Source organism: Dermacentor andersoni, chromosome 9, assembly GCF_023375885.2.
Source record: "Dermacentor andersoni chromosome 9, qqDerAnde1_hic_scaffold, whole genome shotgun sequence".
NCBI classification, from domain to species: domain Eukaryota; kingdom Metazoa; phylum Arthropoda; class Arachnida; order Ixodida; family Ixodidae; genus Dermacentor; species Dermacentor andersoni.
The window spans coordinates 55,483,315-55,509,810 of record NC_092822.1 but is presented as its reverse complement, the minus strand read 5'-3'; the positions used below and the strand labels follow the sequence as shown (position 1 = coordinate 55,509,810).

At 46.5% G+C, this 26,496-nt stretch overlaps 1 protein-coding gene across 1 annotated transcript in view; it reads left to right on the top strand.

The window, feature by feature from the left end:
* Positions 1-26,496, top strand: part of LOC129384038 (uncharacterized) — a 178,545-nt gene that overhangs the window by 123,359 nt on the left and 28,690 nt on the right. The window contains exon 3 of the mRNA XM_055069107.1: positions 1,708-1,792. Within this exon, the coding sequence (XP_054925082.1) occupies positions 1,708-1,792 (85 nt within the window). The remainder of the gene's footprint in view (positions 1-1,707; positions 1,793-26,496) is intronic.

The window sequence follows — 26,496 nt, the reverse complement described above, 5'->3', positions numbered from 1 at the left end:
AGGAGTTCTGTCTGTCTGACGTCTTCCTTTCGTGCCATGCCTTTCGTGCTGCTTTTGCCATTTCTTTAGTAGTAGTCTCGTGAAGTTAGTTAGTGAACATCTTAGTTGAAATCAAGAAAAAGAAATGGGCATGGGCAGGACATGTAATGAGGAGGGAAGATAACCGATGGTCATTAAGGGTTACGGACTGGATTCCGAGGGAAGGGAAGCGTAGCAGGGGGCGACAGAAAGTTAGGTGGGCAGATGAGATTAGGAAGTTTGGAGGGTCAACATGGCCACAATTAGTACATGACCGGGGTAGTTGGAGAAGTATGGGAGAGGCCTTTGCCCTGCAGTGGGCGTAATCAGGCTGATGATGATGATGATGATGAAGAAAATCTATCGAAACCTTCCTTAATGTCGAAGAAAACGAAGGTAGCACAACACGACGTCGTTTTCGAAACGAAGCTTGTTTCCATGCGAACCCCTACCGGATTTTGCTGACCCTGGCTGCTGCAGGGTGCTGCGGGTATCTGGCCGACTAGCTGACACTTACAAAAAAGCATTCAATCACCTTCCCGATGGCGGCATCGAACCTTTTTCCCGCAGCACAGCAGCCTGATGCTCTAACCACTGGGTCGCAATCGCGCGCCTACTTCTATCGGGCCAGCGCCAACTAGCCAGCTCCTTGAGATGGTAGCCGCGTGAGTCTCATTGCGTATCATGGGAACACGAGAGCGCATGCGCGCGTGTCAGTTTCCTTTACGCCAAAAATTCGCGGGAATGAAATGGGCACATTTATTGCAGCCTCTGATCCACCGCTTCACACAACCTTCGCTTCACACAGAATAAAAAAAAAATATGTACGTTGGATCTGCACAATTGTCTTTTATTTTACTCAATGAGTAACTGACGTTGCCCATTTTGCTACGCCTGTTTCTAAAACCCAAAATTCGCTCAGGACAGACACTCGGGCCTATAGTCGTCTGAGAGCATCACTTCCATCTTTTCTACGTGCTTTCCGATACAACAGAGAGACGCTATCGGTAATGAGCCTAAATGTGTAGAATATTTGCAACTGTTCAACGCAGGAATCATACCAGCACGTACCTAGCCAGTTTCAAACGATGTGCTTGTATGGTAGTCTAAACGCGTTAACATACGGTTCGATCTAACCGATGCCGTCCACGCCTGGATGGCGGCGCCTTGCTCGTCGATGCTGATAAGCCCAAGCAAACTTGTCATGTATAGTGCATAGCGATGCAATCCGCCTCTGATCTGGTCGTGGCACATTTGCGGGCGAGACTCAGACAGTGATTTTAAATAAGAAATTACTGTCGTCGTGTATAAATCACTGGTGTTGAGGAACAGTGCGGTAGACCTGAAAGGATGCCGCTGAATCGACGGCATGCTCAGGCTACGCATTGTGCTCGCCATTCTTGTGAGCTGGTTTACGGGATCGGGTTTGTAGCAGAACGACAACCACTGCCTTCTGGCGAGCTTGTCAGGGAGCCAGTGGGCTCGCCTTTGCGGTAGCCCGCCGGAATGAATGTCGTCAGCAGATAGCCTACTTTGAGGACGCCTCTTGAGCCAGCGGCGGATTGCGCGTAGCCTATCATAATCTATGTCAGCCGTGCAGTGTATCTGAGATGAACTGTCTTGCGTAGTGCTGGTGCATTTTGGTCGACGTGGAGTACCAACGAATTCAACATACGCCAATTTCGACAGGTCCAAACCCTGGCCCTGTGATGCTGGATACCTCCCCAACTTGGGAGGTGATGTTCGCAGGCAGAACGTAGACCAAAGCAATGAGGTGAGTGTTCGCATGGTATTGCTGCCACCACATTCGGTGTACGGAGACATGCTCGCAAAATGCATGACACGCGAGGAGGTCTATAGACCTACTATAGGTCTATAGGTCTATAGACCTACTATAGACAAGTCTCCACTGTAGAAAAACTCTATATAGGTGCTGTATACTCAATAACGGAGCTACAAACGGTCCATGGACATGTAGCCTTACACTTGCAATCTAATATTACCTCTGGTATCACAGTACCTTATTCGCCGTGATACAAAAGCTTCCACAAGTATGCGAAGCAGTTTAAGACGTGTCTCGAGAAAAAAAAAGTCTATTTTACAAAGTTTAAACAGCCTGCCGAATAGACCTCATATGTAAGTGACCAGAGAGTACCTCGCCTTTCCGTATTCTAGCCCGAGCTCTTTGAATTCCACCCCTGCCGGTGAAACCGAAATCCGATAATTATAATCACTATGAGTACACTTTTTCTATACCTCAGAATCCCTTTCGGCCGCGTCGTGAAACAGCCACGGCAATTCGTTCTAACGGACAGATGGGGAAACAAAATTAGGGAAGGCGACGAGCTATACGCACTGAAGCAAGTAATTTATAGAGAGTCACTCAGAATCTCTCCAGAACGAAAGAACTCCCGCGGTAATTGCCTCAAGGGACCGATCCTCCTTCAACATGGCCGCCTTCCATCTCGCATCGCACGCCTGCTGTCCCGTACGGCCCGCCGAGTCGTTCTCAATTTTCCTACTCTCTCGTACAACGTTTCGTATAAAGCATTTCTCTCTAGAGCTCCGGAGCAAAGGGGAGGAAAGGGGAGTCGCTGCGAAGCACATTTCATACTCGTCACCACTGTGCTTTAGCGTATATAGAGTTTCGTGTTATATACGGCAGAGATGGAGTGAGTGCCGCAAAGACATATACGTTCGGGAAACAAAACGTAAAGAAAAAAGATTTAAGAAACAAAAAGAAAGAATGAAAGAAAGAAAGCGGTAACACGACGGAGAGCCATTAAAGCGAGCCACCCTAATTACGCGGTAGGAAGGAAACTTCAAAAAAAAAAAAAGAAAGGGGGGGGGACTACGCTGGGGGCACTTGAGAAAGAGTGAAACGTAGGTGCCCACGGATTAAACAACAATGCCACAATCGAACAGGCCGATTTTGGAAGGAGAGAGACATATCTTCTGAGTGTATAACATAATTAACTGGAACCTTTCTTGCCTCCTTTTCATTTCTATGGAAAAAAAAAGGAAAATGGCGAATAGGATGTAGGAAATGAGAGGGGGTGGAGAGGAACATAAAGGGATGGAGGGGCGGAGAAGGCCTGGAGAAAGATAGAGAAAAATAAAAGTGCGAAAGGAGTAACTGAGAACGTGGAAAAATGAGGGAAACGTATGATGAGAGAAGAAAGAGCGAAAGACACGGGAGATCGTACGGGCGATACGTCTGAGCCCGATCAATCTTTCTCCTGGCCGCACCCCCGCCACCTCGCTTCCCTAGATGATGTTCCCCCCCGTGCAAGGACCCTCTCTCCCTCCGTCCTTCTCCTCCCCAATGATTTATAGTTGCATCACCTGAAGACTCGCGGCTCAATGATTCGCGGTGGATCGCGGAGTATTCTCTTCCTCGTTTCCCTGCGTCCCCTGTTTTTCCCATTCTTCCCTCATTCCTCCCTATACCTTTTTTTGCTTCCTTTCTGCCTGTTCTTGATGACACTGAATGCACGGCACGTTGTTTGTTGTCATCGTGTTGCTTATTTATTTCGCTTTTCCGTATTTTTCCGAGCTGCTGTCCCATGGGCGTACTTCATACGTTCCCTCGAAACATGCCTCCCTCACTATACCGTTATTTGTTCTTTTTTGTGTGTGTGTCACAAGGCGGGGAGGTTTTCAGCGCCGTAATTTGGAAGGGGAAAACATGGTGCACGCTCTGTAATTTACTTCTCCGTATACACGCAGAGTATGCGGCATAGCGACCGTGCTAGGGCTCTATCGGTCGCGTTCGTTCTAGCATCGCACGACCCTAATCTCTTTTTTTTCCTAATTTTTTTACTTATACATATTTTTTATGTAACGTTCAGGGAGTTGTTTCCTTGCTGCCGGGAGACTGTAAACCGCAAAAGACTTTTGCCATCCCTCACGAAACTCGGGAAAACGTGAAGATGCAGGTAAACATTGGGGCTAGAGGAAGCTGGCTTTTCTCGTTTGCCACTAATATACAGGTATTCATGACACATACGCGTGATTGATTGCACCACGTCAAGCTCTAGCCATGACCTTAAAGTGTCTTAATTAGGGTTTCGCAATGGTATTGCTTACCTGCATTGTGGAAGCTGTTGTTGCCTAAACACGTGAATCGCGTAAGTATTCAACGGCACATTGAGAGATAAAAGGCTGGGAAGGTCATGTGTGTCTCTATTTGTTTCCATTTTGTTCCTTGGATCCGCGAACGAATGGACTCAACAAACCATGAAAAAGAGAATTCGGGGAGATCTGCGAAACACAGAGAAGTTGCGCATTGCAGACGGCGAAGCGTTGTTATGCCGGGAGCTGCAGTGACGATACATTAGAGATTGCGTCGACATCGAAATGACCCTGGGCCGACAACGTTACATGCCCGGTGCGACGATATGACGTGGCAAGATGCCGTATGTAGAGTTTCTTATGCCGTATCCTTAGTACACTTTTTTTTCCGTGGATGCGCAATAGAGATGCACAAGCCCGATGGTTACATTTCGCTTATTCTGTCTGTCGCGTCACTTTTGTCATTTTCTATCTTGGTCTGTGCCTTGCGCTGCAGGAAGATAGAAACTGTGGATTTTGTTTCTTACGCTGTCACAACCCATTCACTTTATTCATTTCCATATCGCTCTTCTGTTAATCTTTATGAGGGGCGCGGCCCCTATAAACTAGCGTCCTAATTCTCAAAACATTTAGTTCGTAAGTGCTCTTTGCCACTTGCCGCCTTTACTAGTGTTTGCAACGTCGCGAGTGGATGGCACCAGCTCTTACGAACAATGAGAACACTTTTGCGCATACGAGCTAGTAGATTCTGATTTTCATTCCAGTTCTCCTCCATGAGGCAGTGTTTCTCTCAGTGCCTTCAAGGGCGCAGATGGCTACAGCCTCAATCAAAAGAAGGGAAGTTCTTCAGTTCCGTACTGATTGTGGTTCTTTCTTTTCTTCTGTACCCGTATTGACAAAAGCTTCCTACGCTAGAAATGTTTGTCAATGCAAATTCCAGCCAATCGGGAAGGCAAATATATCATTAGCAAATGGCAAAGACAACTTTCGAAAGCAAAGTGTTGTGAATTCAACCCCTAACTCATGTATTAACGTATATTCACGTTGACAACAAAATATTCTTTCTTTTCTTTATTTTTTTCTGCCGGTGGGAAATGGTTGAACATCTGTGGTATTGGGTGCGGCACTAACAACTGTTCGCTGTAAAGGAAGACAATTTATCGGGCGGATCCATGATAAAGTACAGGGAAGAGAGATACGTTAACTAGGTCAGGTACTGTTTGGCTACTTGGGGCAGGCCTTCTGTAGGTAGTATACAGTAGTACTTGAATATCTTGGGCAATATATAGGAATATTCCGAAGCTACCTTGATTCTTCACAACAAAAGTAGAAAGTTACCTATCAAGGAAGAAGTCAGGCAAGGAGACACAATCTGTCCTATGCTATTCACTGCATGCTTGAAAGAAGTATTCAAGCTATTAAACTGGGAAGGCTTAGGAGGGACGACCAACGGCGAGTATCTCAGCAACCTTCGGTTTGCAGATGACATAGTCCTGTTCAGCACCACTGGGGACCAATTACAACAAATGATCGAGGGCCTTGACAGATAAAGTGTATGAGTGGGGTTGAATATTAAGATTCAGAAGACAAAGAGAATGTTCAATAGCCTGGCAAGGGAACAAGAGTTCAGGATTACCAGTCAGCCTGCAGAGTCCGCGAAGGAGTACGTTTGTCTAGGTCAATTACTTACAGGTGACCCTGATCATCAGAAGGAAATTTACAGAAGAATAAAAATGGGTTGGAGTGTGTACGGCTCTGATTGCCGGATCCTGAGTGGGAGCTTACCATTATCATTGAAAAGAAACGTGTACAGTCACTGCCTTATACCGGTACTAACATATGGGGCAGAAATATGGAGGTTGACAAAGAAGCTCGAGAACAACTTAAGGACCACGTAAAGAGCGATGGAACGAAAATTGTTAGGCTTAAGTTTAAGAGACAATAAGAGAGCGGGGTGGATCAGAAGGCAAACGGGGATAGCCGATCTTCTAATTGTCATTAAGAGAACAAAAATGGATCTGGGCAAGACATGTAATGCGTAGGATGGATAACCGGTGGACCATTAGAGTTACAGAATGGGTGCCAAGAGAAGGAAAGCGCAGTCGAGGACGGCGGAGAACTAGGTGGGGTGATGAAATTTAGAAATTTGCAGGCACAAGCTGGAATCATTTGGCGCAGGACAGGGGTTAGACATAAAGATAGGCTGAAGATGAGGATGAGGATGATGATAGAACAAAATAAGGAAAAATAAGAATTCAGCGACGATTTACTGGTAACTGCGAGAGAAATGCGTGAGCATTATGTCGTACCTCTTTATATCGTACCTATATGTATATATATATATATATATATATATATATATATATATATATATATATATATAGAGAGAGAGAGAGAGAGAGAGAGAGGGCACCACAGGAGGTGGCCGTTGCGCCGCCGGGTGAACGCGTAGACGGTCGCATCTGCGCCTCCAAAGGGAGGTCGGGTACCACAAGCAAATGGCGCTGAAAGCCAGCTGGCCTCTTTCTTTCAACCCTTGTAACGTTGGTTGTGTTCAAAGGTGCATGCATTGCAGAGCTCCTCATTCGGGGCATCCTTGAACCAAATGAGAAAGTGCTCGTGAAACTGCCGCGTAATCTTTCTGTATATAGATTCCAAAAGGGCAAGTTGGATCGACTGCATATTTATTTATTTATTTATTTATTTATTTATTTATTTATTTATTTATTTATTTATTTATTTATTTATTTATTTATTTTTGAGCTTGTGGAATGATATCAGCCCGGTGGAAAACGGACACGCGCGTGATGACTGTGATAACTAACACGTGTGCCTGAAGTAGTCCGATATCTTATCGCATCATCGCAGGCCTCAATTGTCGCCCACGCGTGAATGCGCGTGATAACTGTAAAATTTAAAAAGACAGATCTTGAAAACCGCAAGGGGAACATCTCTCCCGCGGCATTAGCGATCCTCACCAAACGATCCTCACCTTACATTTTTTCTGCAATGTTAAAGAATTTCAGTGCTCTCATTTTTTTTTTTTACAATACTTACTACTGTATAACATGCAAAAACGTTTACGATGTTATTATGCTATTATGTTATTGTTTACCATTTATTGTTATTGCTCTACATATTGTATTTTCTAACGTATTAATTTTCCATGTTCTGTTGCTGATGTTTATTTCTTTCCCGACTCCATACTAATATGTTACCGTATTTCCCCCCTTACACTATGCCTTCTCGAAGGCCTGTAAGGTACATGTAAATAAATAAATAAATAAATAAATAAATGCAAATCACCGGGACGGGCCGTTGAGCTCGTGTGGGTCCCGGCTCACTCGCAAGTGGAAGGCAACGCACTCGCCGACCACTATGCCCGAGAACTGCCAATCCGGGCCGAGGACGAGCCAGAGCTACCGCACCCCGTGACAAGCTACAAAGAAATCACGCAAATGTACAGAAGCGGCAGATGTAGGCTTCCCCGTCCGCATCCGCAACTCAGCCGACAGCAGCAAACGATCTTGCGACGCACGCAAGCGGGGTCGCTAGCGCATCCCGTGCTCTTGCACAAGATGTTCCCTACAGAGCATGACACTTTATGCCCTTTTTGCAGACGGTCAAAAGGCACTCTAGCACACATCCTTGCAGAGTGCACTAAGCTCAAGAACCCCCCACCATCCCTACCCCCCACCCTCCCCAGCCCCAACCCCCCCGAGCGATGGGAGACCTTGTTGTCCAGCCCCGACCTACCGACCCAGCTCGCGCTGGCGGCTAGGGGCCAGGAACTGCTGGACGCATATGGGACCTGAGAATAAGGTTCCACCCCATCTGGTGCCAGCGCGCACCAACCGTCACTAAGGGCTCAGTTCAAAAGTTGATTCACTCTCTCTCTCTCTCTCTCTCTCTCTTGAAAGCAGTCTTCTTCGCAATAACATGGTTTGTGTGGAGAAGCCAGCTTCATTCATTGACTGCTGGGAAACTGATAGCTTGTATGTCGGACGCGTGTGAATGTGTACCTATATTTATTCGTTCCTTTCAGAAACTCAGCGCCTTTCGTTTCTTTAGAAGCACGCGATTGGGCCGCACTGACAAATGTACGCACATGTGCGACCGCGGGCACGGCTCTGCTCGTGCCCCTGCGTGGATGTATAAGACTGGCCTGGCGTTGTCTCCATTATGTTCAACGTGTGGTCTGTGCGGTGACATAGAACATTACCTTATGTGCTGTACTCTGTATAACACGGAAATGAGTGCGTTATTCGGGTCCCTCAAGAAGACAAGAGTTCCTCACAGTTCTCTTCAGGACATTGTTTTCCCACGCGGGAACCAGTTGTGAAGGAAGGATGTTTCTCGCCTTCTATTAAACTACCTGCAGGACGCGGATTTGACCTCCACGTGGGGACCTTAGGAGTGACTATTTGTAATTGTGAAGTCTGTGTCTGATTTATATTATTTATTTAAGTGTCGCTACGTTGGAGCAATTGTCGGCAGCAAGTGCAAGGCTAATCCCACCAGTAGCCTACAACCACTCAACTCAACTCCGACACAATATGGCGGAGGTGTGGCTCGGGCCTCGTCAAAGGCTGTCACCACCCTGAATGGCTGGAGGCGGCGCTGACATCGAGGCATCCTACGCGCCAGGGCGATGGATAAACAGATCCGAATCATGAAGGCTATGCTTTTGTTAGCTGCATGCGGCGGAAGCGATTGTGGGAACCGGAAACATGTCATAAACGTCGGGTTTTGGACACCACCCTATTGGCGACAACGGCATGACGAAGACAACGCAATGGACGGAATAATAGAGATGACATAAATTGGAACATAAATGATGACATAATGATGACATAATGGAACATAAATTAACATCCGGGGCACTACGTGCCAGATCCACAATATAATTATGGAGCACGCGGTAGTGTGGAACTCCGAATGAATTTTGACCACTTGGGGTTCCTTAACGTGCACCCAAGTCCAAAGTGCAGGAGCGTCTGTGCATATCACTCTATCGAAACGCGGCCGCCATGCCCCGAATCGAACCCACGACCTCAAGCTCTGCAGCACAACGTCTTAGTCAATAAGTTACCGAACCACATCCTTGGTGATAAATATTCCTACAAAAAAAAAAAGATTACTAAGGGAACTGTGGCGCATGATCGTTCAGCTTTGATGCCTTCAAGTAGTATGTGTTGGTTTATTGACCAGTTTCCTCCAGCCCAAAACATTTCACGTGCCACGTGACGCCTGTTTCACATAGGATGTTTATACATACACTGCCATGGCCGTGAGTGGTGGCGCAGGCCAACACTGTAGTTGTAGCTCAATAGTTAAGAGCATCGCTCGCGCAATGCGAACGCCTGGGTTGCTATCCCACCTGCGACCAGTTGTCTTTTCATACACTTTCGTTTTCGTATATTTATCATTTCTTTAATTCAATGAAGAGCAGCGCATAATTCCTTGTGGGCTCTTCTTCGTGTCGTTTTTCGTTGGCTTCTTATGATATGACTAAAAAAAACCCTTGTTTCCTTTTTTTCTCGTTCATGTATGTTTCCATGTATTCCATTCCATTCCAGATCACTGCATACAACTTGTATGTATGTATGTATGTATGTATGTATGTATGTATGTATGTATGTATGTATGTATGTATGTATGTATGTATGTATGTATGTATGTGTGTATGTATGTATGTATGTATGTACGTATGTATGTATGTATGTATGTATGTATGTATGTATGTATGTATGTATGTATGTATGTAGGTATGTATGTATGTATGTATGTATTTATGCATGTATGTATGTATGTATGTATGTATGTATGTATGTATGTGCGTGCGTGCGTGCGTGCGTGCGTGCGTGCGTGCGTGCGTGCGTGCGTGCGTGCGTGCTACGCAGCGTCAAATCACGATTCGCTCTCTTGTCGTGCCAACGCCCAATCGCCAAGAGCAATCGCGGAGGCATTCCCGTCTCGGCTCTATACTATACGCCGCGTTGGCGTCGACGCTGGTGGTGGAGGAGACGCGGCAGTAGTGTTCTTCTTTGTTTTTTGTTCCTTTTTTTTCTTTTTGCTGCGGCCTTCTCTTCTCCGCATATCTACCTCTCTCTCGAACCTTTCATTTTACAATTTCTTTAACCCGAAATAAGCTTCCCCACTCACTCCCTTCGTTTCCCCCTCTTCACTGCTGCGGTCGGACGGAGCAGGGGAGGCCACCCCCTGATTTCGCAATAAACTGCTCTCAAATCCAATAACGCCTTCCATTTCCGTTTTTCGACTTCGAAAGAGGCGGCAGGGCCACCGGCACGCTCCGGGTTTTGCGAGGCTGGGACGCCCGGGAACACCCCGGGGGAATATGAGACCGCGGAGCACCCAGGTTGCTACCGCCGCAGCGCGAAACTTGTTCAGCCTGCGTGCGCAAGAGGCTATGGAAACCAAGAAACAACACATTAAGAAAGTAAAACCAGCAGAGAGACCGAGATACGGAGAGATAAAGTAAAAGAAAGCTGAGAGAATAAGTACTGTCATTCTATTTGGCCGTGTGCTTCGTGCGTCTGTAGTTCTTATGCTGAGCGTGCCCCTGCACGGTTGCCGCGACATCGCTATTGCTAATCTTGCAAAAGTCGAGAGGTCGGTTTGTTTACTGCTCGCGTCGCATCGAACGGCGCGTTATAAGTGGAAACCGAGCGCAAGTATGCAATCTGTTTAGTGCTGCGTAGGTTTGAGTTCGACTCTATAGATTAGCGGTCGAATGTGCTTAAGGGCAACTTCATTAAAATGAGTCGCTTCGTCAGCGTACGTGTAAGAGGTTTCGGATATGTCCGTAGTTCCGCGTGGTGCATAAAAAAAAAAGAACTGCCGCGTGAGGGATTTCCGCAGGAGAGGCTTCTGAAAGAGACGTTTCAGCATGTCGTTATAAACGGTGCGTTCCTCGGCCAACGAAAAATTTTAAACTAAGAATTCTCACGCTCAGCTACGTGCGCTTGGGACTAGGTTCCAGCTCTGCATATTAATCCGGCCGTCTGCTGACGATCCTGTCCTTGTTTTCTGAAGACATTGTCTGCCATATTGACAGAAACTGCTTCGGTTATTACGTAGGCTTTTGTTATTTCAAAGCCGTCGCATATACCTGATTTTGATTGGCTATGAGGCTACTGTAATGCATAATAACTCTATGATGCATGATTACTAAAGATTATTTACAAAAAAAGAAGAATGTTAACCACGGTTTGGCAAGGGTATACAGAGAGCGGAATGTTTGTAAGTCTATGAAACATTTCATCCTTAAATGACATATCTCCGGCCTTCCTGAAAAGGTAATTGTAGCCTAATATTTTTTGCCCTCGGCCTTTTGCGATCACTAAGATAAGTGAATTAAAGTTTGAGTGTTCAGTACTCCATCCTCCCCCAGTGCATCAGCTTAATTACTTTTAAGTCTTCCTAACGCATTTTCTGCAAACCGCCAGATTCTTGGGCGCTCTCCCACTTTTGGTATGTATGCGCCACTAGCAAAAATAAAGTGCAAAAATATTGTAGTTTTGTTTATATTTATCATTTCTTTCTTAACGCACCATTCTCTCACGATTTTCAATTACATTTTAGTTTTACCCGCCGTGGTTGCTTAGTGGCTATGGTGCTTGGCTGCTGAGCACGAGGACACGGGATCTGATTCCGACCACAGCGGCCGCATTTCGATGGGGTCGAAATGCGAAAACGCCCGTGTACTTAGATTTAAGTGCACGTCAAAGAGCCCCAGGTGGCTCAAATTTCGCGACTCCTACGCTACGGCGTGCCTAATAATCAGATCGTTGTTTTCCCACGCGAAACCCCATATTTTATTTCTTTTTTTCACATTTGACTCTTCAGCACCACTTCTTTCCCCGGTACATAGGTTTTGTTATTTTCTAACCATTTTAGTTGCATTTTGCGCGAACCACCAGATTCTAGGTGGATCTCGCATGGTGAATATGCGCCAGTTGCGCATAGGAAATAACATTTAGGATGGTGCTTGAAGGACCGCTGATGGGGATGATCAAGGCGCGAAAAAGTTACTCATGATGAGGGTCTTCCCGGGCGTCAGAAGTTTGGCCGCCGGAGAGCGGATGATGTCAATAGACATGTTCGCGCTCCATTGCTTCTTCAGCAGCTGTCTTATTAGACATCACAACTTAGACAGCCTTTGCTTGGTGGAACAAGTTGGAACACATCAGTTGTCAAGAGCTCACCAGCTTGCACGGTCCTCACACCAGAATGTGACGTAAGCGTTGTACTGAAGTTATTTCGTTCATGTTACGTAGTGTAACGACTTTAACGCTCTCGCGTCCTCTTTTTCATGTGTGTGTGTGTGTGTGTGTGTATGCGTGTTTTCTATCTCTCCTTCTCTATTTTCCTCCCTCCCCCTCCCTCTCTCTCTTTCTCTCTCTGCGCATGCGCGTCTCCTTTTCATCCTTTTCTCTCCTTTTCATCTTTTTCACAGGGCAGGGTAGCAAACTGGATGTTTGTCTTCTTTTTAACCTCCCTGCCGTTCGCATCTCACTTCTCTCTCTATGTCTCTGTATAGGCTTATGCCAAGAGCAGCGTGTCCACGTCGCCGCAATGACAGCGCCGTCGATTCATGCAGTTTTCATCGGCAGGCGAGCGAGCAGACGTCATCACGCTGCAAGCAACTCGTGAGAATCAATCAAAAGATGGTGCGGGGTCCCGCCGTTCCACACGTCGGCGCCGGATTCCGGGGATGCGCTAGCACTTCGCCGAGCACTTCCTCGGTGGGGAAGGAAAGGCAATCGCGTTTGCGCCTGCGGTGAAACGTGTTTTGGGCCAACGCACGGATACCTTTATTTTTTTGTCCCTTCTTCTCGAAGCCGATAAATAGCGCACCGCAAGTGCGTAACGAGGGCAGCGTGAGTAACCGGAAGAGCAGGAAATGTTGGCCAAGATCTGTACAGGAAAGCAATCAACCTTGCTCGCGTTCGCTCGGCGGAGCACTCATCTAATGAAGCACGTTTGTTTTCTCTTATTTCTCCGTCAACCATTAGCACTAATCACGGCATTTTCCTCACGTGCCCTTCCCGTACGCGGGGGATACCGGGCCAGCATGCAGCTTCACAGGCTGCGGCGTAATCCGGGCTTTAGTTTTCTTTCGCTGCGTTGTTTTTTCTTTTCTATGCTGTCCGCGCGCCTCTCAGGACGTTCACATCTGGCAAGTCCTTTAACGTGTGCTCTGCAGGAAAGCCGGCACGGCTGGATGTGCCCCGTCAGTATAGCGTTGTGGGCTCGTTTAGCGCGGGCGAGGTACCGCACCTTTTTCTGGGAGCTAGCAGTAATCTGAAGGGCAATTCGAGCGACTTCCAAACATACAAAAAAGTTGTATATATATATATACTATAAGAAGCCAACAAACACTGACACCAAGGACAACATAGGGGAAATTACTTGTGCTTAATAAATGAAAATGAAGAAACAATAAATAAATGGAAACTAAGGTGGATGAAAAAACAACTTGCCGCAGGTGGGAACCGAACCCACAACCTTCGGGTCAGTGTTTGTGGACTTCTTATAATATGACTAATAAAAATCGGGCCCCTCGGTTAAGCCCCTCTCTTCTCGTTTATTATATAACGAGGGTCTCGAGTCCGGCAACATTGATGCCTTCAGGTAGCATATGTGGGTTTATTGACCAGTTGCCTTCACCCAAAAAGATCACGTTCTTGTGACGCCTGCGGCAAAAAGGACGTTCCACGTCCGCCGCCAAGGTCTGTGAGTGGTGGCGCTGGCTAACACTCCCAGGGTTCTACTAGGGCACATAAATACCCAAGAAAAGTGAATGGGAAAACGGCGCCGCTGTAGCTCACTTGGCAGAGCATCGCACGCGAAATGCGAAGGTTGTGGGTTCGGTTCCCACCTTCGGCAAGTTGTTTTTTCATCCACTTTAGTTTCCATTTATTTATCATGTCTTCATTTTCATTTATTAAGCACAAGTAATTTCCCCTATGCTGTCCTTGGTGTCAGTGTTTGTTGGCTTCTTATAATATGACTAATAAAAATCGGGCACCTCGGTTAAGCCCCTCTCTTCTCGTTTATATATATATATATATATATATATATATATATATATATATATATATATATATATATATATATAGCGGAAATAGGGCACATAAGGGAACCGAACCAGACGCTACTGATTCTCACATTTCGCCGATATCTTGCACGAGATGTACTTTTGTTTTCCTATTTCGTCAGGGGAGAGAGAAAGCGAGAGATAAATAATTTGAAAGAAGGCAGAGAGGTCGGCTTGAGCTAACGCGCGCTAGCCTACTACTCTGCACAAGGGTAGGGGGAACGGGGACATAAAGCTGCGATGAGGGATGATGATGACGTTGAATGAGGGATGCGCAACGGTGAAAGCAAGTTCAACATTCTGACGATAAACGTTCAGAAACCTGATCCATGAAGCCACTATCTTGTTCCGTATCTAGTCTGTAGTCACTAGTTCGAATGAACCTAAAGATAAAGGCGCTAAGACGAGCTGGTGTGCGGGCCTCCCCTGCATGAGCAGCACAAGCTCCAAACAAAAGCTTCACAGCATGTAAAGAGCTGCGATAAGCGGCTTCAGCACGGCGAGAACCTGCAGGGCACTTTTAGCGGTCGGATCCTGGAGACCACCCAGAATCACGCGCATTGACTTCACCAGGTGCTTCAGCATTTTCTGAACGCTTTCCTTCTCGTTGTGTCCATCTCCTTGCTTGCCCGTAGTGTCACCGGTTTGATTGGCCCTATCTATCATTCTTGGCTTCATGGCGCAGAGGACCACTAGGGCCCGCTGGCATGGCTGTGGGCCTAGACGGCAGCAAAGGCCATTCCGTGTCTGCATCAGCCGCTAGAGGCGAATATTCGCCGCGTGTTTACATCGACCTTGAAATAGTAGAAAGCATTATTATTATTATTATTTGTTTTGAACACATCTACACATATACACAGTTAACAGGAAAGGGAGAGCGAGGAGCAGGCTGGCAACTGCCACCGGAAGGGGCACGACGCCTGCCTACTCTTCTGAAGGGAGGTGACAGCAACACAGGAATGGAAGACAGGAAGGAAGGGAGGAAAAAGGAAAGAGGAAAGGAAGAGCAACAGGACAAATCTAAAGACTAAAGTAGAACACTGCAACAGGACAAATCTAAAGACTATAGTACAACTCTGCAGCCGGAATTAAAGTGACGCCGCGTCGAACAGCCTCCACAATTATCAACCACGTCCATGGCTAGTTCGCTATGCGGCTAATTGTGTTCTCCACGATGAGACGCCAAGTACAGAAAGCATGGTTTCCGTCCTCGATGCATGCACAGGCAGCCGGCGGTCGTGGCACCTGTGCCTTGCCGTGTAGTTCTCCTGAAAGGGGCTTTGTGGCGCTTCTTTCGCGAGTGTTGGTAACATTGGCGAATAGATTGAGCAGCCTATTTACGTGAAGATTCGTCTCTTGCCATTTTTCGAAGAATATGGACTTCTTGTTTCAAACGGGATCTTCGAGCATTCCTTCGAAGTCACTTTGTGAGAGCCAGTAAAGTTCGGACATTTAAATGAAAACGCATCACTGTCGGTGGTATTATGCTCTCCGCCGCAACGAAAGCAGGTGGCGTTACATCTACAAAGAGCGCTCACGTGTCCTATCTTTAGATATTTCCGGCACTGAAGAGGCCTTGGAACGAATGGTCGTACGCGGTGTATCACGTAGCCCACTTTGGCAGACGCTGGTAATGTCGAAGAAGCAAATATCAACTCGATACATCGGGAGTTCCCCTCAGCGGTGAATCTCAAGAATGCGCACCGATGACCTCAAAAGACTCCTCAGGGCCGCATACTCGATTTCAAGCTCCGCGTCGGAAATCACACCAGTCGTTCTCGCCTTCCCGTCAGGATGGTTCTGTGGAGAAACCACGCACCACTCCAGTGTTCGACCTCCTCTCCGCCGTTTTTCTTTCTCTTATCTGCACATTCCTTCGCAGGGAACAGCTTTCGTGCACTTTGCATTCTTTCCTGCTTTCTTTTTAATGCGAAAGCATAATTTGTCTCATTACACGAAAAATCCGGCGTTGCAGTCGGCGGCGTGAGCGAATGATGGCCCCAAGAATGGCCTACCGCAAGGAGTTAAAACACGTTAATAAATTCTCGAATTGACGTCAATATTTCTCTAGTAGGTTCCTGTAAACTAAGTAACCTAATGCCCCCCCCCCCCCCCCCCCCCCCCCCACTTTGAATATAATATGAAGGAAATTTCGGTCTGGTTAGCAATCAGACCTGAGCCCCCGGGGTGCGAGCCGAGCAAGCTTCCCCGACGCCACGGCGGCTCCACGGTTATGGTTGACTGAATGTGTGCCTAGTGTGTGCGTAATGCGTGCGTCATCGCGCACGTCACGTCGCAGTCATGTGGTTGTCTAAACGCGTGGGCTATATTGCGTGCGTCGTTGGGCACGTGACGGCTCAGCTAACGGGTAGGAGGTGGCGCCACGTCGTGGGTGCATAAAAAGAGTGTATCAAATAAAAACAAAACATTAATGTCCAATTGAATGCCATCGAACGGTCTTTCTAATTCTGAATTCCTTGCGGGAAAGCGAGCGCGTTGAGACGCGTGGCGCGTTTTGATTTGGCCTTACCGAGGCGCAGTTAAAACGCAGGCAAGAGCTTGTGCAGACAGGGAACGCGCAGAAAAACAAACGTAATTAATCAAATGGACTATAATGCCTTCGCATTCCAACAACAAGCAGTAAGTGTCTGTGCCGATTTTTCCTGCGCCTTTGGCGTGGTATTAAGACTGTCCCTAATGCAGTGACGTGGATACTGCTTTCAGAGCCCTGGAGACCTCACTTTTTTCCGATTGATTGATTGATTGATTGATTGATTGATTGATTGATTGATTGATTGATTGATTGATTGATTGATTGATTGATTGATTGACTGATTGATTCGTTCGTTCGTTCGAGCCCCCCCCCCAAAAAAAAAGAAAAAAGTAAAGGTATAGGTTGTATTTCACAAGAAAATCCGGCTCACTTTAAATCTCGAAACATGGATTGTGCCAAAGCATTATTACCTCTTTTGTTTTTTTTTTGAAGAATCAAGTGGATCACGGAGGTGGAATTCTTTAAATTTTTTTTTCTCTCAACATACCAAAGCTTTTTTGTGCTCGAGAAACGTAAGACCCGGGAACATGTAGCGTTCTTCGCAAAGTCCTCTGGCCGGAACAACGATCTGTCCGTGCTTGCGAGCTACCGTCGTTTGCGCATGGCGGCCGCCAGAGAGCGCCTCCGCGGAGCGCGTTCTCAAAATATCTTCGGCGCACCGCATTATCGGAGCTCATCAGAAACACCTGCGTCCGCCGAGAGCCCGGGCGGCTCGGTAGCGAACGGTCGTCCGAGCTGCGTTAGTCGTCCTCTGGTTCCCGCACTGCATCGAGCCGGCAGTGTGTGTACTCCGCACGGAAATTAAGCCGACCATGAATCGCCGCCGACAACGCACTGTCCTCCAGATTCGCCACGCCCTCCCTTTCTCTCTCTCTCTCTTTCACTCTCTCGTTTGTTGCCGAGATGCTTGAGCAATCACTTCATCTGAAAAACAGCGATGCCGACAGAAGTGCAACTGTTTCTTGGTTTTGTATTCTCTATCTGCAGCGAGCAGGATATCTTTGATGCTCCTGTGAAACGACCAAATGAATGAATGAATGAACATACTAAATTCATTTTCGCGCAGGAATCCAGAGCTTAATGTGCACGGCAAGCTCCAAAAGCGATACTCCGCTTTTTAAGGAAATTCGGAATGGGTGGCGTAAAGTTTTTACATAAACAAGGTAACTCCTTCAGTTTATTATTGCATTACTAATCGGCCTTTCCGCTTACCGTGTCTTTGGGTGTCCGTTTTTCTACGGCAATGTAGATTGCCACACTTTCCTGGCCAGCTGTCATTGCCCTTATGGTGGTAATATGAGGGCACATTGCCCATGGGTGCCTCTTCGATTCCAACACTTGGTTCATCACAGTACAATGTCTTAAACAGTCATTGCTGCTTAGTTGTTTTCCCAACTAAGTACGGACCAGTGAGCAGAGCTTTTGAGCCAAGCCTCTTTCTTTTTAATCTCATGTAACCGGATCAATCTTCCACTGCCCAAATCTGATTTTTTTAAGTAGACAAGGTAACTCCATCGGTTTAATACTGCATTCGTAATCGAGCTCTCTCTTTATCTTGACTTGTAGTGTACGCTGGTTACCGGCGATATCAATATTCCCTAGCCGGTGTCTTCAAGCTCGGCGCCGAATTCTAGGGTGTGCATCGGAAATAACAAGGTAAAATTTAGAAACTGTAGCAAGTAAATTTTTTATTTAAATCGTGAGTTCTCGTAGAAAAAAGAAATTTTAAATTGCAAGATTTGAAAACTCTCACTTTTAAAATTTACAGCTCTGCGACTCAGAAATAAAAAGCCACATCACAATTCCGCAAACAGTTCCTAATAATACTCCTCCAACGGGAAAAATTGGTGCTTTATAAACCGCTCACAAATGTACGGCCTATTTGTGAGCAGAACTTTTGCTATACCTCAGCCAACATTTTAATAGTTTCAAATAAGCATGAAGTTCAAATATTCTATTTGTCCATTTTAGATTTTCTAACAGAGACAGTTTACAGAACTGAAATATTCATTTGTGGTGCTGATTGACGGGTTCGCAAACTTCGTGCTTCTTTTTCTTTTCTAACTTACTGACATGATACTTATTTTTTTTCACATAAAGTCCTAAATCAAATGTTTGCTTCCTACTGTTGCCTAAATATAACTTTCTCTATTAAAGTAAAATCAATTTCATTGATATGAGTCGAGCATTTCTCACATGAGAGTATTTCTGCGTTTTACATGTACTTGAAACGGAAATTGGAGTTCGCCCCGAATCAAACCTACCTCTTAAGTGGAAGCTTTAGCTCGGGCCCAACTCCGACGCGGCCTATTCAAATACATGTAAAACGCAAAAACGTTTTTCTGAGATAACCCCTTGACCGACTTTGATGAAATTTGATGCACTTGAGAGCGAAAGTTAAATTCTAGTGACTGTTGGAAGCGGAATTTCCATTTAGGGCTTGAACTTTGTTGAAAAATTTTTTCAAATATTCGACCATTTGAAATAAATACCATACGAAGTTTACAAATTCGTAGCTCTGCATCAAGAACAGATATCGCGGTTCTGTAAATGGAATCCATTAGATCATTCAAAGCGGACAAATTCGATATGTCATTTTACATCTTACGTGAATTTGTTACGTTGGTTACAATGGTTTTCCAAAAGCTCTATTTCCGTATTACTGAATGAATTTTTTGATATTCATGTGTAACATATCAATTTTGTCCGCTTTAGATGTACTGTTATATGCAAATCACAGAATTATATTATCATTTTTCGGTGTTGAGTTACACTGTTGTAAACTTGATAGTCTCGTTTTTTTGAAAGCTTTCTATTTCTGCCAATTTTTAATAAGAAATTGACGACCTAACTCAAAAATTCGAAACAAACAGTCACTAGATTATAAGTTTTTTTTTTTTTTAAATGCAACAAACCTCGTCAAATTTGGTGCAGTTGTTGCAGAGAAAAAACTAATTGTCTTTTTACATGTATTCAGATAGGAGCACCCGAGCTAAAGCATCCTCTTAACATTTGTTGGCTAAAACCAAGCTGGGTTGTCAAAATTATTCGGCTGTGAACCACAACGACGACCTTTCTTGCTCACAATAGAAAATCAGTAGTGATTAGAACACTGCTGCGTGGAATATCCGAAGGGTACCTTCACAATCGAAAGAAGCAATGGCGTTAAAGAATTTGTGTCCTGGCGCAGTCGCCTATAGCATAGCTCCCCATTTATTTTCAGTTAACACGAAAAAAAATAGATATTATAATTTTGTATAGTGAACCTCTTTCACTTTCTTGTACCTTCCAGTCCCGCTGTCTCATTCTCACAATATGAATAGTTGCACAGTGTCATTATCGCTTGCTTAAGCTGGCCATCAGAAAACAATCACCTTGTTACCGCGGTTATATTGTAATAGAAAGTCAAATACACCCCACGGTAACAAGTTTGAATTTCTGGTTTCGGTTCGCCTTAATGCGTTTTAGCAAATGTAAATCCATCGCCAGTGGAAGCCAGGCTGATTCAGTATCTGCTCTGAGAAACCAAAACAGAAAGCGCTGTCCAGTTCTGTCTGACTGCGCCCCCCCCCCCCCCCGAATAGAGTTTCCCACTAAGATTACTAGAGGGAACTATGGCGCTACAATCGTTCTGGTCACATGGGGATGAAGGTTACTACATGGATTCGTACGAGTTTAGTGCTTGTGACTTCAGACGCTCTTCTGACTTTATTTAATGCGCTTTATCGGCCTTGAGTTTCCTAAATATCGAAGCCATTCTAGAGCCCTATAGCGTAAGACTATTCCAGCCTGTTCTCATTCTAGTATCCTGACGTCATATTTACGTAACCAACGACGCAAGCATCGGGCGATGACCCGCGGTGTTGTCTGAGCCACCCAATCAAACGCATCTCCTAGTTTATAGGTCACTGTTTGTTTTCAAAACGAATAACATTGCCTACAGTGAGTGGTTTGTCATGTCTAAATAGCTGACAAGATGCGAGGAGCACGTTCAACTCGAGAGCGTTTCGATTGGGCCGATCCAGTCCAATGAAAAATAGATAACCGGATGAGGATGGTGGTGGCGGTGTCTGCGATTGGTCAGCTTCCCCTTACTTAGCTTGCAGTGTCTGGTTGAAAATCGCGGTGGCATGCAACTGAGCGTTAGGAATGCTGCTCAAACGGACCCTCAGCAAAGAAGAGTTGGCAGAGCGATGTCGTATGTGCCGGAAGGGCTCGATAGCGTTAAGCTGCCACGGAAAAAGTTTTATTAAGCGCAAATAAATCTATGCTCTCCGACAGGTTCGACTAGCCGTTGCCTGAGCGGTCAGCGGGCTGCCATCTTCTATTCCTTTAGGAACGGGACAGTCTCCGGTTATTTAGAAAAAAACATTCAGTTTTGTTCGGCATATTAATGCATCTTTAACGCGTACACGTCACTTTAGCGCATGAGTTTTCGCGGTTTTGTGACGTTGTGTGAGAAGAAGGTGAAGTGAGTGCAACCGAAAAACATTTGACGAATAGGAGAGGACTAACTGCGAAAATGCGCCCAATCAGAAATGATTGCTTTTCTTTTGTTCGCTCTAATCATGCATAATCTGTCTGCACACGTCATATTAGACGGGCAGCTATCGCGGTTTTCTTGACGTTTCGTGACATACAAACGAAGGGGTTCTGACCCAATTTTTTTTTTACTAATCATGGAGGCCTGATTGCAGGATTGGAATAGAAAAGCTTGGAATAATTTTACGTTATAGCACCCATATTTTTCTGAACGCCGATGGCAATGTGAGTCTGTGTCCATGCACATTCGCTGAAGATTGTCGCATATATAACGCAATATTTTGTTCGAAATTATCATTCTGTGGAGTCACAAAGGCCGTTTGATGCCAGAGGGACCCCTTCTCAGCCAAATCCATGTAGAGTAAGCATCTTTTCCATGCTGACTGAATCGTCATGCTTGCAGCTCCCACAGGCACTGTGTTGCATGGTTTGCTCTAGTAACTCGTGTAGGAAACGCTGGTGCTTCTTCCTTGCTACTTTCGCTGCGTTGCCACGCAAAGATTTCAATGGAAATCACAACGTCTCAAAGGCGAAAATGAAACTGCTGGGCAGGAGGAGACGGGGGGGGGGGGGGGGGGGGGAGTGGTAAAGAGCTAACTAACAAGACTCGCCTTCCAAAATCCACTCCTCCCGAGATTAGTTACATTCCGAGAGTGTGAGCCGAAAATCACTGGGGGAAACAGAAAACGCGTGCCACATCCACTTCGAAGCACGGATCGTGTACCTAAAAAAAAAAAAAGAATCATCAAAAAAACAAAGGTGCCCGTTACAGCGCGCGCGCGCTGCTGGCTTTATTATGCGACGGATAAAACGTCCCGGTGTCTCCGCTCTGTACGAGAAAGGAAAGAAGTTCGAAGCGGCGCTCAGAATATGGAAAATGCTGTGTTATTGCTCTCGCCCGCAGGCAAAGCTTGCGTTCAAGGAACGCGAACGACGTCGCGGAGACTAGGATTTGCTTTCTTTTTTGTTGTTGTTGTTGATATCTTCCCTTTCTTTTCGCGAACTAAAGCCCTCTTGTTTCACCGTTCAATTTCGGGCGTGCGGTACATATACAGGACGTGGAAGAGGGACAGAACGTACTGTTTCTTTCCGTGGGGAGAGCTATTTCGACATGCAACGAAGGCGACGACGACGATGCTGGAACGACGCGTACGAGTGAAACAAAAGCCCGCCAGCGGCAAGGCGCGATACGCAGGCACACATCTATTGTACACAGTGTATACGTCGCCACGTTTCAAGCGCCGAGAGCAAACACGGGAGGTGGGCGCGACGGCTTATCGCTGCGGCGTGTTATTACGGAGCAACTCGAGACGGGGTCCGCGCCGCGTGCGGATTTTGAATATGCGAAGAAGGCGAGCGGTTCCAAACACCCCCGCAAAGCAAATAAAACGAGGAAACTCCCGCTTTCGAGGTGGTTGTTTCCTTTTTTTGTTGTTGTTGTTTTGTTTTGCTTTTCCTGCGCGGTCTTTCGCGTGGGGCGACGCGGGAAGCTCGAAGTTGGTATTCCCGCGCCGCCCCCGTGTTTCGATGCGCCGGCGTTCGACGCTACGAACGCGCGTTCAAGCGGGGCGGGTGTTTGAAGCCAGGTACGCTTTTCCGGGGTCGTCATCAGGAGCGGGCGGACCCTCATATCCGTGCGCACGGGTGTGTATCATGTTAAGGCCAGCCGAACAAGGACAAGAGAGAGAAAGATTTAGTTATAACTGGAATGGTTAGCTTAAGCGTCAGGCCTATAGCGTGCTACTCCAGGTGATATTGGGAGGGGTGGAATGAAGGAAGTGGGACAAAAACAGGAACCATACGCAAGCACACTAACACGTACACTCACAAGCATGCAGTGAGCCAAAGGCTATTTATAGATGCTCATTTGGGGGGGGGGGGGGGGGGGGAATTTGCGCGCGCAAATCTGAGAGGCCATGGCCGCTATGTTAATGGTAGAAACGCTGGAAAAGGGGTTTGTGGTGTTGTTGTTTTTTTCAGTTTTCGCGTAACAGAATTATGTTTCCTCGTATGTTCAAATTACAATCCGACGCTGTCGTGCCTGTAGGTTCTGTGTAAGTCGTACTTTACGATTTTGCCACGTATTTTACCTTGAGAAATTCAATCAGTTCAGTAATTTCCTTGCACCACATGGAGGGCCTGCGTGGTTTCGTATGCGTGGTTCGAAATTATTTTGGCCGACGCGACATCCGACGCTGGATTTTCTGCGACTGGGGGCCCTTAACGCTTCCGGTCCACATAGCGTTAAAATGCCTGATGGGACGATTAATATACAAGGCCCCAATAGCTGAGCTGCTGCTGAAAGGTCCCGTGACCCCTCCCCCGGGCTTCTATAACGCAGCAAGGCCTCCCAATGTTCCAGGATTGGGGTAGGAGAATAATGGAGGCAACAACCATGTCACGCCAACCGATAATGAAGTCGAAGAAATCATATGCGAAATTAGCTTCGTTGTGACTGTATAAGTATGAGGAAAAAGCAAGAGAGTGGACGACATGAGGGATAGAAATATTCGTTTATGGGGAAGGCGTTCAGGTCGGCCTGGAACAGTATGTTGTGGTCTACTACTCTGCGCACGGCAAGGAGGAAATGAGGCAAGAAAAGGGGATAAAAGATGACGATGAAGAAAAAAAATGAAGAAGCGATGCTTCTACTCAATAACCACAAAATATGTATGAATGTGAAGCGTGAAACACAGGACCAGAAAAAACACGAGATAGACGCGAGAGGCGTTGCTAACAACGGTGCAATAACTCTCGAAATATGCTTCTGTAACAGCCCGAAGATAATGCATTTCTAATGAAAGGACAACTTGCCGCCCGTGGAAGTGGAACCCTCCACCTTTGCTTGACGCTGATGATGCCCTGACGAATACGAAAACTCTGAGCACAGGGACGGTTGCATTCAAATAAGAGCCTTTCTGGGCTGACCTAGCAGCGGAAGAATCGGAGCAAGTGCGATTTTAGAAAGCTTTAGCTTGTCCGTAGGTGTATTAGCGTACACGGAATACTGGGGACGCGTGCGGCAGCAAACGTAGATGGCGATATATTTTGGTAGCCCCCAGAGTTTGCAAGGACATTTAATAAATCCGCAGGGGCACGTGTAATTGTAATATGTACCAATACAGGTGCCAGCAACGGCTGCAGTATAACATGTCATGCATTCTATACTTCACACTCGATGTAAACAAGAAGAACAAATAGAACAGTTAGTGGGGTTTGTCGAACGCTGACAACCGCCACTTCGACAACACTGTTAACAATGCGCGCGCAAAAACGTTATTTATGACCCTCAGATTTATGAGACAGCGCATACAAAGCTGCCACTTGTCGTCGCTACAAGTTTTGCTACTGGCGTCAAAGATGCCGGTAACCCGGGAAACGATAAACAGTAAGAAGATCACAGACGAGCTAAAATTAAATAACTATGAAGTAGGATATCTGGCAGCGGGTGGTTTCAAGTAGACTATTGCTTGAACCGTTGGTCTTCTTAACAAAGAAATTTATCTTTCCTTATGCTTCTTCATAAGGAAACCAACCCTGCAATGTATAGTAAAACTGCAACGAGAGTATCACTTAGTAGCAACGCCATGAATGATACTCAAATAAGCATTCGCGAACGACGCGTCACCAACTACATCGTTCTAATGAAAAATGTAACGCTACCTCCACTAAACATTTGCTTCTGCTCCTTCGCGCCAGGTATTGTATTGTTAACTTGTATGTTCTTTCGAACACCAGCTTGGGGCAAAAGATTAGAGGTAAGACGGCGTTTATTAATCTAACTATAACGTACGAACATAAATCAGTGCGAATTAGGACAATGGCTTCTGTACGTACGTTTATCTAAAGCAACGCCGCTTTTAAAAGTCCTGGCCTCTCTTCCCGACATTTACTTTCTCACTTTATGTACGCATCTCCTATGAATATGAATAATGGTGCAGTCCAAGAAAAGACGCAGGAAGAGGACTTGTACTGGGTTACTTATTACAGGCGAAACATGAACTAGTCCGAACAAGAATGCGCTGATGGGCATATATATTGACTTCAAACTTCTGCTGCCGCATCTACAAAGCTTTTCGCCCGCAAGTGTCTTTTTTTTCTGTCGTCGGTTAATCCTATGCCCAGCATCAGGAGTGCGTGTCATTTGCTCTTACGAACAGTTGTAGCGTGCAAGAGCATTGTGTGAATACGGTCCCTGAAAGACGACCGCCGTCATCAAGTCATGACCTGAATCAGTCATGACCTGAACGGTCACACATCCACTCCACTCGACGCACACACGCCGAGCGCCCCCGTGCGGTCGCGCAGTCGCTGCGTGGGCTGGCCCGCGGGCGCCTTCCTTTTCGTTTGCTTTTTTCCCCCACCGTACCGCCGTCATCACCGCAGGCAAGTCTCGTTCGTCGAACGTCGTCGTCGTCGTCTAGCCGCGAAATCTTGGAGGAGGCACAAGGGGTAGGCGAGACGCGGGCGGCACGCGGTAAAGGCGCCGCAGCACGCTTAGCATACCAAATTCGCGCGCCGCGCAACCTTTCCCTCCTTGCGCTCCCCTCCCGCGCGCTTCCCTATACTTCCCTATACGCCCCTGCATCCTTCCTTCGCCAGCGGCACTCCCGGCGGTGGTTAGGGAGGGGGGGGGGGCGGCGACGGGCCGCCGCGGCAAACTGAAATTTTCCGGCCTAGCGCACAGCCTTCCACTTTGCACGCAAAAGACGTTTTCTCGCGCACCGAACACAAAGGGAATGGAAGGGAAAAAAAGAAAAGGGAAACACGGGGGAAGAAAAGAGGGACGGTGAAGGAAAGAGACAAATAGCCCCGGTGTCTACCGTGCCCAGTATTATCCCTCCTTCCCGCGGCGGCAGCTTCCCCCCCTTGTGCGCTTCGGTCCCCACATAAATACGCAATTGCCGTCGTGTCGAGTAGGGCGTACTGGCTCTGGCTTCGGATCTGGCTCCCTTGTTTTCGATGACACTCGCACGCCTCTTCTCGCGGACTCTTATATAGGGCGCTTTATCCGCCGGGAACAGACTTGTTCTTGCGGTCTTTTTGTCTACGCGCTTCAACCGGTGTTTTCTTATTTCCTTTCGTTCTGTGTGCATTCCGTTTTTCTTTCCCAAACTCTTATCGAGGCTGCTGCTTGTAATATACACACGTAGGTTGCTTGAAGTAGGGAAACTTGATTTTCGCG